Raw genomic sequence first — 18,887 nt, forward strand, 5'->3', positions numbered from 1 at the left:
AGACAGCAGCGAGAGAGAGACAGACGGAGCAGCAGCGAGAGAGGGGAGCAGCAGCGAGAGAGGGAGCAGCAGCGAGAGAGGGGGAGCAGCAGCGAGAGAGGGGGAGCAGCAGCGAGAGGGAGGAGCAGCAGCGAGAGGGAGGAGCAGCAGCGAGAGGGGGGAGCAGCAGCGAGAGGGGGGAGCAGCGAGAGAGACGGCAGCGAGAGAGAGACGGCAGCGAGCGAGCGAGAGAGAGCCAGACGGCAGCGAGCGAGCGAGAGAGAGACAGACGGCAGCGAGCGAGCGACAGACGGCAGCGAGCGAGCGAGACAGACGGCAGCGAGCGAGCGAGACAGACGGCAGCGAGCGAGCGAGACAGACGGCAGCGAGCGAGCGAGACAGACGGCAGCGAGCGAGAGAGACAGACGGCAGCGAGCGAGAGAGACAGACGGCAGCGAGCGAGAGAGACAGACAGCAGCGCACGAGCGAGCAGAGGAGACAGACGGCAGCGAGCGAGAGAGACAGACGGCAGCGAGCGAGCGAGACAGACGGCAGCGAGCGAGCGAGACAGACGGCAGCGAGCGAGCGAGAGAGACAGACGGCAGCGAGCGAGCGAGAGAGACAGACGGCAGCGAGCGAGCGAGAGAGACAGACGGCAGCGAGCTGAGCGGAGAGAGACAGACGACAGCAGCTAGCGAGCGAGAGAGAGACAGACGGCAGCGAGCGAGCGAGAGAGAGACAGACGACAGCAGCGAGCGAGCGAGAGAGAGACAGACGGCAGCGAGCGAGCGAGAGAGAGACAGACGGCAGCGAGCGAGCGAGAGAGAGACAGACGGCAGCGAGCGAGCGAGAGAGAGACAGACGGCAGCGAGCGAGCGAGAGAGAGACAGACGGCAGCGAGCGAGCGAGAGAGAGACAGACGCAGCAGCGAGCAGCGAGAGAGAGACAGACGGCAGCGAGCGAGCGAGAGACAGACGGCAGCGAGCGGCGAGAGAGAGACAGACGGCAGCGAGCGAGCGAGAGAGAGACAGACAGCAGCGAGCGAGAGAGAGACAGACAGCAGCGAGCGAGCGAGAGAGAGACAGACGGCAGCGAGCGAGAGATAGAGAGACAGACGGCAGCGAGCGAGAGATAGAGAGACAGACGGCAGCGAGCGAGCGATAGAGAGACAGACGGCAGCGAGCGAGAGACAGACGGCAGCGAGCGAGCGAGAGAGACAGACGGCAGCGAGCGAGAGAGAGACAGACGGCAGCGAGCGAGCGAGAGAGAGACAGACGGCAGCGAGCGAGCGAGAGAGAGACAGACGGCAGCGAGCGAGCGAGAGAGAGACAGACGGCAGCGAGCGAGCGAGAGAGAGACAGACGGCAGCGAGCAGAGAGAGAGACAGACGGCAGCGAGCGAGAGAGAGAGAGACAGACGGCAGCGAGCGAGCGAGAGAGAGACAGACGGCAGCGAGCGAGAGAGAGAGAGACAGACGGCAGCGAGCGAGAGAGAGAGAGACAGACGGCAGCGAGCGAGAGAGAGAGAGACAGACGGCAGCGAGCGAGAGAGAGAGAGACAGACGGCAGCGAGCGAGAGAGAGAGAGACAGACGGCAGCGAGCGAGAGAGAGAGAGACGGCAGCGAGGGAGCGAGAGACGGCAGCGAGGGAGCGAGAGACGGCAGCGAGGGAGCGAGAGACGGCAGCGAGGGAGCGAGAGACGGCAGCGAGGGAGCGAGAGACGGCAGCGAGGGAGCGAGAGACGGCAGCGAGGGAGCGAGAGACGGCAGCGAGGGAGCGAGAGACGGCAGCGAGGGAGCGAGAGACGGCAACGAGGGAGAGAGGGCAACGAGAGCGTGAGAGCAACGAGAGATCAAGAAACGAGAGCGAGGGCAGTGCCAGTGACCCAGAATGTGGTATGACTTCTTCAGTCAGATTTGATATCCTGTCCAGCAGCCTCTAATTACTGGACATCTTAACCACCAATACAGAGTTCTCTCCACTGGAGAGTTGGAGGTAAAAATAAATAAATAAATAGGTACTATGGGGTGAATCCTAACTTTAAGTAACATTTTCACTTCGTATCCCATTGACATCAATGTGTGACTAACTGAAGATTTGTCCATTAAGAATGCTAATACAAGGCCTACTTAGTGAAGAATATGAAGATGCTGATGGTAATGATGATGATGAATAAGATGGGGAAAGGCAGGAAGGGACACATCTATATTTATAGAGATGGAACGGAGGGCACAGCGACCACTCGTTTCCACAACCCCGGTGTCCGGATTCAAGAGGTGACTGGAAGTGACACGAGCCTAAACGTAGTGGACCGCTGGACTAACGGACCAATCAGGCCGATTCCTCCAGACCTTATTGAGGACTGGTCAGTGGACGTTAGTCTTAAAGGCATAGTTTGGTAGCTGGGCTGTTGTCAGTCTTAACTCTTTTCACTCCTAGAATTTGGACTGTATGGATAGGGCCAAATTGAAATGTTTTTAACAGAAGAAATATGAAAAATAATATAAATAACCAATGATAAGGGAACAGTTTGGAGATTAAGGGGAAATTATCTGACCAAAGGTTAGAACAACAGTTCACCTGACAAGGCTGAATCCAAACATTATACAGTCGTGGCCAAAAGTTTTGAGAATGACACAAATATTAATTTCCACAAAGTTTGCTGCTTCAGTGTAGTGTCTTTAGATATTTTTATCAGATGTTACTGTGGAATACTGAAGTATAATTACAAGCATTTCATAAGTGTCAAAGGCTTTTATTGACAATTACATGAAGTTGATGCAGAGTCAATATTTGCAGTGTTGACCCTTCTTTATCAAGAGCTCTGCAATCCGCCCTGGCATGCTGTCAATTAACTTCTGGGCCACATCCTGACTGATGGCAGCCCATTCTTGCATAATCAATGCTTGGAGTTTGTCAGAATTTGTGGGTTTTTGTTTGTCCACCCGCTTCTTGAGGATTGACCACAAGTTCTCAATGGGATTAAGGTCTGCGGAGTTTCCTGGCCATGGACCTAAAATATCTATGTTTTGTTCCCCGAGCCACTTAGTTATCACTTTTGCCTTATGGCAAGGTGCTCCATCATGCTGGAAAAGGCATTGTTCGTCACCAAACTGTTCCTGGGTGGTTGGGAGAAGTTTCTCTCGGAGGATGTGTTGGTACCATTCTTTATTCATGGCTGTGTTCTTAGGCAAAATTGTGAGTGAGCCCACTCCCTTGGCTGAGAAGCAACCCCACACATGAATGGTCTCAGGATGTTTTAATGTTGGCATGACACAGGACTGATGGTAGGGCTCACCTTGTCTTCTCCGGACAAGCTTTTCCCCCAGATGCCCCAAACAATCGGAAAGGGGATTCATCAGAGAAAATGACTTTACCCCAGTCCTCAGCAGTCCAATCCCTGTACCTTTTGCAGAATATCAGTCTGTCCCTGATGTTTTTCCTGGAGAGAAGTGGCTTCTTTGCTGCCCTTCTTGACACCAGGCCATCCTCCAAAAGTCTTCGCCTCACTGTGCGTGCAGATGCACTCACACCTGCCTGCTGCCATTCCTGAGCAAGCTCTGTACTGGTGGTGCCCCGATCCCGCAGCTGAATCAACTTCAGGAGACGGTCCTGGCGCTTGCTGGACTTTCTTGGGCGCCCTGAAGCCTTCTGCACAACAATTGAACCGCTCTGCTTGAAGTTCTTGATGATCCGATAAATGGTTGATTTAGGTGCAATCTTACTGGCAGCAATATCCTTGCCTGTGAAGCCCTTTTTGTGCAAAGCAATGATGACGGCACGTGTTTGACAGAGGAAGAACAATGATTCCAAGCACCACCCTCCTTTTGAAGCTTCCAGTCTGTTATTCAAACTCAATCAGCATGACAGAGTGATCTCCAGCCTTGTCCTCGTCAACACTCACACCTTTGTTAACGAGAGAATCACTGACATGTCAGCTGGTCCTTTTGTGGCAGGGCTGAAATGCAGTGGTAATGTTTTTTTGGGGGGGATTCAGTTCATTTGCATGGCAAATTAATTGCAATTCATCTGATCACTCTTCATAACATTCTGGAGTATATGCAAACTGGCATCATACAAACTGAGGCAGCAGACTTTGTGAAAATTAATATTTGTGTCATTCTCAAAACCTTTGGCCACGACTATACACTTCATTTTATGTGCATTTTACATTTACAGTACTTTTTGCAGCATTTCTCATAACGAAAATCTAAAAATACTCTGGATACATTCAGTAACATAGAAAATGGTTGCTTAAATGGGAAGAGGTCCATGATAAGGCGTTGCTCTGCCTTCTTGACATCTCAGGCGAGGGAAAGTGTCAGTAACATGCATGTCAATCCAAAAACGGCCCATTATAAATCTCAACGTGGTTCAGGTGTGCATCGTTTGAAAGCCTGTTCTATTGCCAAAATTACTAGTTATAAAATACGATCTTACAGTCGTAGGTTTCCACAAGGCACTTCAGTGCGTGTTCTGCTGCAAATTTTCTTCACAATACAAGAAATATAGGCTCATTCTGTTCAGAACAATCCAGGGTATGACATGTAATCTTGTAATTTTACACCAAAAATAGCTAATATAAACGTTGATACTGTAAATAAATACATTTTAAAATATGGAAATGTGAAGTACACATTATGACATCACACCGGTATTATAATCCTCATCGTCTCATCTTTCAGAACACAGACTCTTCTAGATTTACAGCATTCCCCCCACTCAGATTACAGCATTCCCCTCACTCAGATTACTGAAGTAGCCAAAATCATCCACGACGAGTTACAGGTGCTGAGACTAGTAGTTGTAAAAGTAGTAGTACGTTGCTAGGTAACAATGTAAACAATGCCACTTTATATGAACGGGACCATGTGTATGTTGTCTTATATCACGGGCAGGAGAGGCTCTAACAATGGGAACTCTGAACCACCCGCTGTATAAACACGTTTAGAACGTCTGCCAGTTGAAACTCATACAGCTCTGTAAAGCAGACAGCTTGAGCTCTGACGTCATATACAACATGTTACTGTACAGCCCCTGCATTCCAATTGAGGTGTTCATTAATGACCAAATCTGCCATTTTCAACCAGTATATGGGATGACAGGGGCTGTGAGTGTAAAGGGTTAATAGTTTGGTAGCTGGGCCATTTATATTGAATAGTAAGCAGAGTGTTTCTATGAAGCCACACAGTTCCCATCTGAAAGGATCTCCTAAGTTATAAAGCTTCATAAAGCCACCGTTTGCCTCCTTTGACAGTGAATACAATTATAACACAAAGGACAGGAAGAGAGAACATGAAGATATTGAAATAACAACACATCCCTGGAGTTGTATGAACACCCATTACACTATCCAAATAGAAGATGTCGAAAGAGGAATTAAGGTGAACCACCACACCTTAGAGAAACAAAAAGAAGAGGTACCTGCCAAGACCCCCTGTACCAGGCACTGCAGATAACATTCTCTCACACACATGCACACATGTCTGCGAGCACACACCCATCGTCACATTGCCTCAGATTGGTCCCAGCTGTTTCAGTGGACTGTAATTCCTTGAATATACTGCTCTTTGAACCACACGCGTAGCAACAATAACCAAGACGGCAAAACAAATACATTATCATCACCAGTGTTCCCATTAACAAGCTTGATCCCCACCACAACACAACAGTATGCTGTAAGATTCCTCCCACTGGACCTTTTATCCTCCCCCTCCTCTATCCTCCCCTCCCCTCTTCTATCCTCCCCTCCACCTCCTCTATCCTCCCCTCCACCTCTTCTATCCTCCCCTCCACCTCTTCTATCCTCCCCTCCCCCTCTTCTATCCTCCCCTCCACCTCTTCTATCCTCCCCTCCACCTCTTCTATCCTCCCCTCCCCTCTTCTATCCTCCCCTCCCCTCTTCTATCCTCCCCTCCACCTCTTCTATCCTCCCCTCCACCTCTTCTATCCTCCCCTCCACCTCTTCTATCCTCCCCTCCACCTCTTCTATCCTCCCCTCCACCTCTTCTATCCTCCCCTCCACCTCTTCTATCCTCCCCTCCACCTCTTCTATCCTCCCCTCCACCTCTTCTATCCTCCCCTCCACCTCTTCTATCCTCCCCTCCACCTCTTCTATCCTCCCCTCCACCTCTTCTATCCTCCCCTCCACCTCTTCTATCCTCCCCTCCACCTCTTCTATCCTCCCCTCCACCTCTTCTATCCTCCCCTCCACCTCTTCTATCCTCCCCTCCACCTCTTCTATCCTCCCCTCCACCTCTTCTATCCTCCCCTCCACCTCTTCTATCCTCCCCTCCACCTCTTCTATCCTCCCCTCCACCTCTTCTATCCTCCCCTCCACCTCTTCTATCCTCCCCTCCACCTCTTCTATCCTCCCCTCCACCTCTTCTATCCTCCCCTCCACCTCTTCTATCCTCCCCTCCACCTCTTCTATCCTCCCCTCCACCTCTTCTATCCTCCCCTCCACCTCTTCTATCCTCCCCTCCACCTATATCCTCCATCTCATCAACACCAGGATCCGCTAAGGAGAAATAAAACTAGATTGTCTTCACATCGAAATGAACTGAATAAAATACATTTGATTGGTTCATTCCATGTATTGATCCCCAGAGGGGGAGTTAGTTTTACCAGCAACAGCAGAAAGTAAAGACCAATAGTGGTAGAGACACTACAGGCATCCAGAACACAGAACTCAACAGGGATACTGCCACTGATGTCTGATAGAACAACGTCTATTACATGTGGGCCATAAAGCGCTGCTACAACACAGCACACAGGAATACTAAACACTGCATGGACCTCGTAGAATCACAATGAGCAGAACGGCCATTCCAATTACGAGCAATGGGCCATGACCGACGGGCAGCGGCCATTTTGGGTGTCTCATTTGGAATTGACGCTAACAAGTCACAACGTCGCGTAAATTCTATTGTGACGCCAATATTTGGGTGGAATGCGAAAAATGTTGTATTTCTTAGAGTTATGAGCTGATCTAAAGAGACATTGTGCAGTAGGGTGCCATTTGACACACAACACATGTCTGTTCTGTTGTGTTACGCCTTCTATTTCTATGCTCAAGCCGTCCTGCCCTTTATTACCAGAAGAACTTGAAGAGCCTGAGTGAGTCTCTCTTTCCCCACACCAGTGAGTTAGACTGTTCTCTCTTGACCACTCCTTTTAGGAGATCTCTCCAGTCTCCTCTTCTCCCTGTGAGGGGGGTAATGGACCATGGAATATAACTATTAATTACTGGCTGTAGAGGAGAGGAGAAGAAAACAGGGTTAGCAGGCGAGTTTGATTCTGTGGGGCAGGCTAGGAGAGAACAGGGTTAGCAGGCTAGTTTGATTCTGTGGGGCAGGCTAGGAGAGAACAGGGTTAGCAGGCTAGTTTGATTCTGTGGGGCAGGCTAGGAGAGAACAGGGTTAGCAGGCTAGTTTGATTCTGTGGGGCAGGCTAGGAGAGAACAGGGTTAGCAGGCTAGTTTGATTCTGTGGGGCAGGCTAGGAGAGAACAGGGTTAGCAGGCTAGTTTGATTCTGTGGGGCAGGCTAGGAGAGAACAGGGTTAGCAGGCTAGTTTGATTCTGTGGGGCAGGCTAGGAGAGAACAGGGTTAGCTGGCTAGTTTGATTCTGTGGGGCAGGCTAGGAGAGAACAGGGTTAGCAGGCTAGTTTGATTCTGTGGGGCAGGCTAGGAGAGAACAGGGTTAGCAGGCTAGTTTGATTCTGTGGGGCAGACTAGGAGAGGAGACTAGACAGACTCAGTGAACTACTCTAGTCGTAAAGGATGGTTGAATCCTAGTCAGACTTTTACATGCTTCTTTCAGTGGGTTTACAGTTTTTACATTTTACTAGGCAAGTCAGTTAAGAACAAATTCTTATTTACAATGACGGCCTGCCCCGGACAAACCCGGACGACGCTGGGGCAATTGTGAGCCGCTCTATGGGACTACCAATCACGGCCGGATGTGATGCGCTACTGGGCCGAGTCCACATTCCACTCCATTCAGAGAAAATTAAAACCAATAAACAATTTAATGTTCCATCTTTCTCTTGATCTTAATTTAACCTCCTGTTGTCCTTTTTATGTTATTTCCTCTCATGGTAGCAACTGGCACAAGCAGGGACAAAGTCTTCAGGTTCTCCCCTAAGGAAACAGACTCCGTAGTCTGGGTACAGAGTACAGAGACAGGATACAGAGACACGACAGCATCTGAGAAAAATAGCTGTTGCTTGTCAGCTACAACTGCTGCCAAACAAACAAACACATAACTCTGCTCTTTGATGACAGCATCCTCGTGTCCCAACCACTCACACACTCTATACCTTTGCTGTGCATTCCTTACGTTGTGAACATCTGACGTCTCCCGTTAGTCTTGGTCCGCAGGCATCAACACGCCAGGCCAACAGCTAGCTAGCTTTCTCAACAGCATCAGTTCACAAGTGCAACATTCCCACCAACACACGTGCAGTCTGTCGGTCTCACACAATCGCCACACCAGCTGCGTCCTAATGGTCTAATATATATGCATTTCCTTGACGTCCACTAATCTGACAGGACATGATGATAGACCAATATATATTTTTTTATCCATCTGTCCAGTTATATCAGCTAGGAAAGGAAACAAGGAAAGGTGGCTGTTTGTGTCATCTTGCAGTCTCTCTGTGACGCTAGGTCTTGTGGGTAGGCTCATTCCAGTGCTGCATAGGAATGTGATTCTCCTGCTCAGGCTTGTTCCTGCACTGTAAATGTTGTATATAGAGTATCAATGTCGATTACTCAACACTTACACCAAACCATCAGTCCTGTCAGGTACTACCCAGTCCCTCTCCTTTCTATATAGCAGTGGTTCCAAACTTTTTATAGTCCCGCACCCCTTCAAACATTCAACCTCCAGCTGCGTACCCCCTCTAGCACCAGGGTCAGCGCACTGTTGTTGCCATCATTGGAAGCCTGCCAAACACACACACACACACACACACACACACACACACACACACACACACACACACACACAACACACTTATTAAACATAAGAATGAGTGTGAGTTTGTCAAAAACCGGCTCGTGGGAAGTGACAAAGAGCTCTTATAGGACCAGGGCACAAAAAATAATAATAATCAACAATTTTGCTCTTTATTTTACCATCTTACATATAAAACCTTATTTGTCATAGAAAATGGTGAATAACTCACCACAGATTTAATGTGAAGGGTGTGCTTGAAAGGATGCACATAACTCTGCAATGTTGGGTTGTATTGGAGAGAGTCTCAGTCTTAAATCATTTTCCACACAGTCTGTGCCTGTATTTAGTTTTCACGCTAGTGAGGGCCGAGAATCCACTCTCACATAGGTACGTGGTTGCAAAGGGCATCAGTGTCTTAACTGCACGATATGCCAAGGCAGGATACTCTGAGCGCAGCCCAATCCAGAAATCTGGCAGTGACTTATGATTAAATTACATTTTCACAGAACCACTTGTTGCAATTTCGATGAGGCTCTCTTGCTCAGATATTGGTAAGTGGACTGGAGGCAGGGCACGAAAGGGATAACGAATCCAGTTGTTTGTGTCGTCCGTTTCAGGAAAGTACCTGCATAATTGCGCACCCAACTCACTCAGGTGCTTCGCTATATCACATTTGACATTGTCCTTAAGCTTGAGTTCATTTGTACACCAAAAAAAACATACAATGATGGAAAGACCTGAGAGCTCAAATAAGCAAAGAAAAATCACAGTCCATCATTACTTTAAGACATGAAGGTCAGTCAATGCGAAACATTTCAAGAACTTTGAAAGTTTCTTCAAGTGCAGTCACAAAAACCATCAAGCGCTATGATGAAACTGGCTCTAATGAGGACTGCCACAAGAAAGGAAGACCCAGAGTTACCTCTACTGCAGAGGATAAGTTCATTAGAGTTACCAGCCTCAGAAATTGCAGCCCAAATATATGTTTCACAGAGTTCAAGTAACAGACACATCTCAACATCAACTGTTCAGAGGAGACTGCGTGAATCAGGCCTTCATGGTTGAATTGCTGCAAAGAAACCACTACTAAAGGACACCAATAAGAAGAGACTTGCTTGGGCAAAGAAACATGAGCAATGGACATTAGACCAGTGGAAATTTGTCATTTGGTCTGGAGTCCAAATTGGAGGTTTTTGGCTCCAACCGCCGTGTCTTTGTGAGACACTGTGTGGGTGAACCGATGATCTCTGCATGTGTATTTCCCACCATAATCTATGGATGAGGTGTGATGGTGTGGGGTGCTTTGCTGGTGACAATGTCTGTGATTTATTTAGAATTCAAGGTGCACTTAACTAGCACAGTTACCACAGCATTCTGCAGCAATACGCCATCCCATCTGGTTTGGGCTTAGTGAGACTATCATTTGTTTTTCAACAGGACAATGACCCAACACACATCCAAGCTGTGTAAGGGCTATTTTACCAAGGAGGAGAGTGATGGAGTGCTGCATCAGATGACCTGGCCTCCACAATCCCTAGACTTCAACCTAATTGAGATGGTTTGGGAAGAGTTAGACCAAAGAGTGAAGGAAAAGCAGCCAAAAAGTGCTCAGCATATGTGGGAACTCCTTCAAGACTTTTGGAAAAACATTCCAGGTGAAGCTGGTTGAGACAATGCCAATAGTGTGCAAAGCTGTCATCAAAGCAAAGGGTGGCTATTTGAAGAATCTCAAAATATATATATATATATATATATTTTGATTTGTTTAAACCTTTTTTGGTTACTACATGATTCGATATGTATTATTTCATAGTTGATGTCTTCACTATTATTCTACAATGTAGAAAAGAGTAAAAATAAAGAAATTCTAGAACAAATAGAGGTTCTGAAACTTTTGACCGGTAATAAGTAAATATATAAAAACATCAAATTGATTACAAATACAGTGTAGACATTGTTAATGTTGTAAATAACTATTGTAGCTGGAAATTCTAATCAATTTGATGTTATTTTAAATTAACAAAAAATGTGCTTTTTTTGGGTCACATTTCTAAGTGACCCCAAACTTTTGAACGGTAGTGTATATATTTGTTTTAAATGTGAATCACGTTTTTATCATACATACCCCCGACGACATTTGGGAATTATGTTTGGGAATACCTGCTATATAGGCTATCACTGTGGATTACTCAACATTTACACCAAACCATCAGTCACGTCAGCTACTATCCAGTTCCTCTCCTTTCTATATAGAGTATCACTGTGGATTACTCAACATTTACACCAAACCATCAGTAACGTCAGATACTATCCAGGTCCTCTCCTAGACATCTGTTACCAAGTCTCTCTGCCATTTGGCTTCATGTGGTATTGTTGACAGTTTTACAGCACCTCACACATCCTACATCAACAGGATTAATATGGGGATTAGATATGCCCCACCTCTGTAATAGAAGAAGGAATAAATAGTGTGTGTGCGCTAAGACAACAAAGGTTGGGTAACACCATCCGGTGCATGACTAAATGACAGCACACACACACCTACCCACGTGAGTTTAGGACACCGCAGACGGCACGGTTGGGCAATACCGCATCAGTCGGCACATGACTAAACGAAACAAACCACTGCCACACCTGAAGGAAACGAGATGTCTGTTTTAGTATCAGTAGGATTTGTTGGAACAGTTTGTCTTGAATAGTGCGTCACAATACCTATTGTGAGGCATCACAACCAAGACAATAAGAAGGTAAGTCTGGCTCACAGATGAGACATGGCATTCTTAAACCTACAGGGTCTGTAGGCTTTTACTCCAGCCTAGCTCTAATTAATTAACACCTGATTCAACTAAATTAAAGGTCTTGATAATCAGCTGATTGGTTGAATTGGGTATGTCAGTGCTGGGATGGAACAAAACCCTAGGCTAAACCCAAAAGCCCTCACCACTGTTGGAGAAAATTCTGCCGTCGATTGAGAAGACAAAATGCCATTCTAACCCAAAAAAGCCATGAACTAACTAACAGATTCTAACAGTGTAGTTCAGTCATACCATTCCCCTGCATCCTTCCAGCTGTCTCCCTGTAGGTAACTAACTAACTAACAGATTTTAACAGTGTAGTTCAGTCATAACCATTCCCCTGCAGCCTTCCAGCTGTCTCCCTGTAGGTAACTAACTAACAGATTCTAACAGTGTAGTTCAGTCATAACCATTCCCCTGCATCCTTCCAGCTGTCTCCCTGTAGGTAACTAACTAACTAACAGATTCTAACAGTGTAGTTCAGTCATAACCATTCCCCTGCAGCCTTCCAGCTGTCTCCCTGTAGGTAACTAACTAACTAACAGATTCTAACAGTGTAGTTCAGTCATACCATTCCCCTGCATCCTTCCAGCTGTCTCCCTGTAGGTAACTAACTAACTAACAGATTCTAACAGTGTAGTTCAGTCATACCATTCCCCTGCATCCTTCCAGCTGTCTCCCTGTAGGTAACTAACTAACTAACAGATTCTAACAGTGTAGTTCAGTCATACCATTCCCCTGCATCCTTCCAGCTGTCTCCCTGTAGGTAACTAACTAACAGATTCTAACAGTGTAGTTCAGTCATACCATTCCCCTGCATCCTTCCAGCTGTCTCCCTGTAGGTAACTAACTAACAGATTCTAACAGTGTAGTTCAGTCATACCATTCCCCTGCAGCCTTCCAGCTGTCTCCCTGTAGGTAACTAACTAACTAACAGATTCTAACAGTGTAGTTCAGTCATACCATTCCCCTGCAGCCTTCCAGCTGTCTCCCTGTAGGTAACTAACTAACTAACAGATTCTAACAGTGTAGTTCAGTCATACCATTCCCCTGCAGCCTTCCAGCTGTCTCCCTGTAGGTAACTAACTAACTAACAGATTCTAACAGTGTAGTTCAGTCATACCATTCCCCTGCAGCCTTCCAGCTGTCTCCCTGTAGGTAATAACTAACTAACATATTCTAACAGTGTAGTTCAGTCATACCATTCCCCTGCATCCTTCCAGCTGTCTCCCTGTAGGTAACTAACTGCTATGTTCCACCATCAGGAAAAGAAGCTGTAACTGCCCATAAGATTACCATGACATTCCATTACGTTCTCTGATATGCATGTGAATAACAGGAAGGCTTATGTGTGTGTATGCATGTGAATACACACACAGACACCGACAGCTGGGGTTCGGAAAAATGACACATAATTACACAATCACATTCAGACAAACACACAGCTGCTATGAGCAGAACTCTCTGTTCTGATCTGACCGGTCTCGTGGACTGAAGAATATAGAAAGATAACAATATGAATGAGACAGAGAGAGGAGGAGGAGAAAGGAGACAGAGACCGACAGACAGACACAGAGTTATGTAATCTAATGGCTGAGGGAGGGACAGGAAGACAGAGAGAGTTGATAGGAGAGAAGGAGACAGAATGACTTCCAATAAGAGATCACACTGCCCTCCTCCTGGAGCTGGGAGAACAGTGATAAGAGAGGCAGGAGGAGGACAGGAGGAAGGGAGGAAAGGATGGAGAGATGTGAACAGGAGAGCTGATAAGAAACGAATTAACTCAGTCTGTCTCAACAATGGAAGGTTGTGTCTTATGGATACAGCTATCACCTGATGAGAGTGAGTGTGTGTGTGTGTCGTCTCCTACCTGACTTGGGGGATGCTCCAGAGACGCTGAGGGCACACACCATCTTGGCGGTCTCCCAGGGATACACAGTGGTGGTGTCAGAGTGGATGGCCACGGCGAATGTGGGGCCTACAGGAAGGAACACACAGAGGTTAGAGGTCAGGGGTTACATTCACTGTGTTTACACCCCTAACACTGGTCCTTCGCCAGGTCTTTCAAAGGTGCTCATCCAAACAGCTCCTCTCAGCTCGCTGAGCCAGTCAGAGTGTGTGTGTGTGTGTATAAGCACCTACAGAAGGACTCAGTATGGTGTCTCCTCTAACACATGTTCAACACACATGAGAAAGAGAGCCAGTGATACAGATCATTGCGGCTTCTAACTGATTTGTCCAGGAGAGGTTGGTTATGGGGTGCCGATTTGAAGCTTCCACCCCACAGAGAGGAAGAAGGGCTGCAGGTAGCCTAGCGGTTAGGAGCGTTGGACCTGTAACCGAATGGTTGCTGGTTCGAATCCCCGAGCCGACTAGGTGAAACATCTGCTGATGAGCAAGGCACTTCACTATATTTGCTCCTGTAAGACGCTCTGTATTAGAGCGTCTGCTAAATGACTCACATTTAAGAGAGCGTGTGTCTTTCCACAGTGAGAGAGATGTAGAGAGAGAGAGTGCTCAAGGGGTCTACCTCCCCAGAGACAGTAGTAGAGGTTTCAGTAACTGATTACACCTCTCTCCCACGAACATCAAACACAGCCAACTAGGCCGATGCAGGGAATGTGTGAGAGAGTGTATTTAGAGTTCATGGTTGTGAGAGTATATTTAGAGTTCATGTGTGAGAGAGTATATTTAGGGTTCATGTGTGAGAGAGTATATTTAGAGTTCATGTGAGAGAGTATATTTAGAGTTCATGTGAGAGAGTATATTTAGAGTTCATGTGAGAGAGTATATTTAGAGTTCATGTGAGAGAGTATATTTAGGGTTCATGTGTGAGAGTATATTTAGGGTTCATGTGTGAGAGTATATTTAGGGTTCATGTGTGAGAGTATATTTAGGGTTCATGTGTGAGAGTATATTTAGAGTTCATGTGTCAGAGTATATTTAGGGTTCATGTGTGAGAGTATATTTAGGGTTCATGTGTGAGAGTATATTTAGGGTTCATGTGAGAGAGTATATTTAGGGTTCATGTGAGAGAGTATATTTAGGGTTCATGTGAGAGAGTATATTTAGAGTTCATGTGTGAGAGTATATTTAGAGTTCATGTGTGAGAGTATATTTAGAGTTAATGTGTGAGAGTATATTTAGAGTTCATGTGTGAGAGTATATTTAGAGTTCATGTGTGAGAGTATATTTAGAGTTCATGTGAGAGAGTATATTTAGAGTTCATGTGTGAGAGTATATTTAGAGTTCATGTGAGAGAGTATATTTAGAGTTCATGTGTGAGCTTCAGTAAAAGTCTAGTGGGTATAGACTCAGTAGGACACAGAAGATATTACTATGTAACTCAGTGGTGATCAGGGTGTGTGTTCCATCCTCGTACCAGTCTCCTGGAAGTTGATCTGGACCTTGTTGGACTTGGCGCTGACAGCTTTGGTCCAGGCCTGGCCTGGTTGTTTGGTCCAGGCGGTGATGTCACACCAGTAGAAGCCCCTGTCAGCCTGCTGCACTCCGGCCAGACGGAAGCGGAACTCAGCCGGACCCGTCTTAGTCAGAACCAGGCTGTCCCTGGGAGCCAGAACCCAGTTTAGTTTCAACATAGCTCACTAGTAATAACACCACAACTTCATTCATCTTATGATACATACGGCTCAGTACTGTGTGTGTTTACCTGCGGTTAGGGTCAGTAGCCCCTCCATGTTGTAGTACAGAGTCAGGACTGAGAGAGAGGACGGTTCTGGTGGCAGAGTCCAAGCTCTCCTGAGTCTGCACCAGCACAGAGTAGCCCGGGTCCTGCAAGTGCACATGGGATATGGTACAGCTCATCTCAAAGGTGGCTCCGCCCGCCACCGCCTCACGCACACGCTGCGCCACGGCGGTTAGAGACGGACCTGGAGAGAGAGAGATCAATCAATCAATCAATCAATCAATACATCAATCAGTGAGTCAATCAATCACCAAAATTTTCATCCTTATGACTTAGAAAGCTGCCTGGAGCGCAACCTAAATCAAGGACCATGAGAGCAACTGGGATTTGTGCGATCGTGTGGGCCGGATACCGAGGTAACGGCAAGGGAAGCAGTGCAATCAATCAAGCTAGAGCCTGAGGCTAGTAGAGTGGTAGGGAGTAACCAGGACTACAGACAGACAGTAAACAGTCAGACGCTCTGCAACCACTGCTACTCTAACCTAACAACCAGCTGTCAGTAGTAACCACAGGGACTGAGTGGACAGACCATCAGTAGGAAAGTCCGGACTTCATGAATGGACAAAGACACTGACTGAGCTCTGCAGAGAGAGATGGACAGAGAGAGTGAGATGAAGAGGGAGGGATTAACAGAGAGAGAGAGAAGGGGAATCCCAGAGTTGCTGGGAGGAAACAGAGGAAGACAGTCAGAACTAGAAGGAGAAATAAAAACTCCCTACTGTATATCCTCATCACTTCTCATCGCTATTCAGTAGCTATTACACTAGATCGCCATCATCTAACCAGCCTCACGGGGTTCAGTTTGTGTGTGTGTGTGTGAGAATGTGGAAGCCGAAGGGCAACTGTTGAGAACTATTTAGACTCAAATCAACAGTGGAAACTAGGACTCATAGCTGTCACTCAGGGCAGCTGTCTAGGTCCCTTACTTTATTCAATCTTTACTAATGTCATGCCGCCCGCTTTGACTAAATGACTCAACACACGTCAGCAGCTACTACAGCGACTGAAATGACTGCAACGCTCAACAAAAAGCTGCAGTTAGTTTCAGAGTGGGTGGCAAGGAATAAGTTAGTCCTAAATATTTCTAAAACTAAAAGCATTGTATTTTGGGACAAATCATTCACTAAACCCTAAAACCTCAACTAAATCTTGTAAGAAATAATGTGGAAATTGAGCAAGTTGAGGTGACTAAACTGCTTGGAGTAACCCTGGATTGTAAACTGTCATGGTCAAAACATATTGATACAACAGTAGCTAAGATGGGGAGAAGTCTGTCCATAATAAAGCGATGCTCTGCCTTCTTAACAACACTATCAACAAGGCAGGTCCTACAGGCCCTGGTTTTGTCGCACCTGGACTACTGTTCAGTAGTGTGGTCAGGTGCCACCAAAAGGGACTTCTGCAATTGGCTCAGAACAGGGCAGCACAGCTGGCCTTTGGATGTACACAGAGAGCTAACATTAATAATATGTAAGTCAATCTCTCCCAGCTGAAAGTGGAGGAGAGATTGACTTCATTACTACTTGTTTTTGTGAATGCACTGAGCTGTCTGTTTTAACTACTAGCACACAGCTCAGACACCCATTCATACCCCACAAGGCATACCACCAGAGGTCTCTTCACAGTCCCCTAGTCCAGAACAGACAACGGGAGGCGCACAGTACTACATAGAGCCATGACAACATGGAACTCTATTCCACATCAAGTAGACCACCCTCCCTATTGTATATAGTTCTGTCCTTGAGCCATTATTGTCCTGTTTTATGTCATGTTTCATGTTTTGTGTGGACCCCAGGAAGAGTAGCTGCTGCTTTTGCAACAGCTAATGTGGATCCTAATAAAATACCAAACCCATGCAGTAAAATTAGATTTAAAAAACAGAAAAATTCACCTTATGGAACAGGGGGGACTGTGAAGCAACACAAACATAGGCAGAGACACATGCACGCACGCACGCACACACACACACACACACACACGGATTTTGTAATGTAGATGTGGTAGTGGTGGAGTAGGGGCCTGAGGGCACACCGTGTGTTGTGAAATCTGTGAATGTATTGTAATGTTTTTAAAATGGTATAACTGCCTTCATTTTGACAGACCCCAGGAAGAGGGGCTGCTGCCTTGGCAGGAACTAATGGGGATCCATAATAAATACAAATACTCCCACGCCAAACTGACTGACACCATCTCTGGTATGTTAGAGACTGATGCATCCGTCCGTGTGTGTGTGTGTGTGTGTGTGTGTGTGTCTTAGGCTTGTGGTGTGCCATGGTACAGGCTTTCCTGTTGTCAGACATACATTGGCTCCTCTACATCCTCTGCCATGTTTGTTGAGCAGCCAACATGAAACAAGCCAAGGTTACATGGTAATGTTCTACATCCTCTAGCTTGGACTGCCATACAGAACACACGTCCCTTATTACCTCAAACACATCACATAGAAAACAAATGAACATAGCAGAATGACTAATGTATTAAATAGCAACATTGTTATATTCAGGTGGTTTCATCAAAAGAGAAATAAAAAAGGATGGAGGGAGGAGCGAGAAGATATGAGAGCGTCATCACTACTTACGTTTGGCTTCCCATCGGACGGTCAGAGGGGGGGTGAGGAACTCTGCTACCTCCTCCATTCCACCCTGCCTAGAGGGAGTCCACGCTGTCACACTGCACGCATACGCCCCCATGTCCACCTCCTGATGGTACACACACCTTGTTAGCGGCTCTTCCTTTATTACAAACTTGTGTGTCTAACAAATGATTGTGCTTGAGGTAACACACACACACACACACACACACACACACACCTGTGTGCGTAGGAAGCGGAGCTTGAATGTATCCGGCTCTACTCGGGTCAGAAGGATGGCACCAGACTCCAACCTATCACGGTACAACGTCCCAGACTTCAGGTTGCCGTGGGCATCCAGGGAACCAATAGGGAGGGTGGTCTGCGTGGTTGTCAGGCGGTCGCCGGGTGGACCAGGAAGTGGTGTGTACTCCCAGGCCACGCCCAGTCGGCCCCCTGCAAGGAAGTGTGTGATGTTGGTCACATGACACGCCAGCTCTGTGGGGTCACCTGTGACCTGCGGGGTCGACGAGGGGGTAAGGGTCACTGCGAAATTAGGCTCTGGAGGGAGGGACAGAAAGATGGGGGGAGAAGAGAACGAGAAACATGAATAAAACAGACTCTAAATGTCAGTAAAGGGACATGGTGAAATAACATCCACCTTAGGGCATTCAGGGTAGTGTAACATGTTGACTCCTGCTGTATACACAACCAGATCACTTAGTTATAAATGAATCATCTGGAAGCCACTTCACATCCACTAAGGTAGTGGTGAGCAGAGCTCTTCCCTGTCTGGAGCCATGACTCCAATGGGTGGTGTGTGTGTGCGGTTATTTGAATATCTGAACAGGCGTTAGTATTCAAATAATTGTGAG

The 18,887-nt window shown here is 46.8% G+C and overlaps 1 protein-coding gene across 1 annotated transcript in view; it reads right to left on the reverse strand.

Moving 5' to 3' along the window:
- The window catches only part of LOC106575514 (prostaglandin F2 receptor negative regulator), a 45,436-nt gene that overhangs the window by 4,989 nt on the left and 21,560 nt on the right, over positions 1–18,887 (reverse strand). The window contains exons 5-9 of the mRNA XM_045699051.1: positions 18,254–18,573; positions 18,022–18,142; positions 15,408–15,627; positions 15,120–15,304; positions 13,608–13,715 (exon numbers count right to left, since the gene is read on the reverse strand). Of these exons, the coding sequence (XP_045555007.1) occupies positions 13,608–13,715; positions 15,120–15,304; positions 15,408–15,627; positions 18,022–18,142; positions 18,254–18,573 (954 nt within the window). The remainder of the gene's footprint in view (positions 1–13,607; positions 13,716–15,119; positions 15,305–15,407; positions 15,628–18,021; positions 18,143–18,253; positions 18,574–18,887) is intronic.

Source organism: Salmo salar, chromosome ssa17, assembly GCF_905237065.1.
Source record: "Salmo salar chromosome ssa17, Ssal_v3.1, whole genome shotgun sequence".
Taxonomy (NCBI): Eukaryota; Metazoa; Chordata; class Actinopteri; order Salmoniformes; family Salmonidae; genus Salmo; species Salmo salar.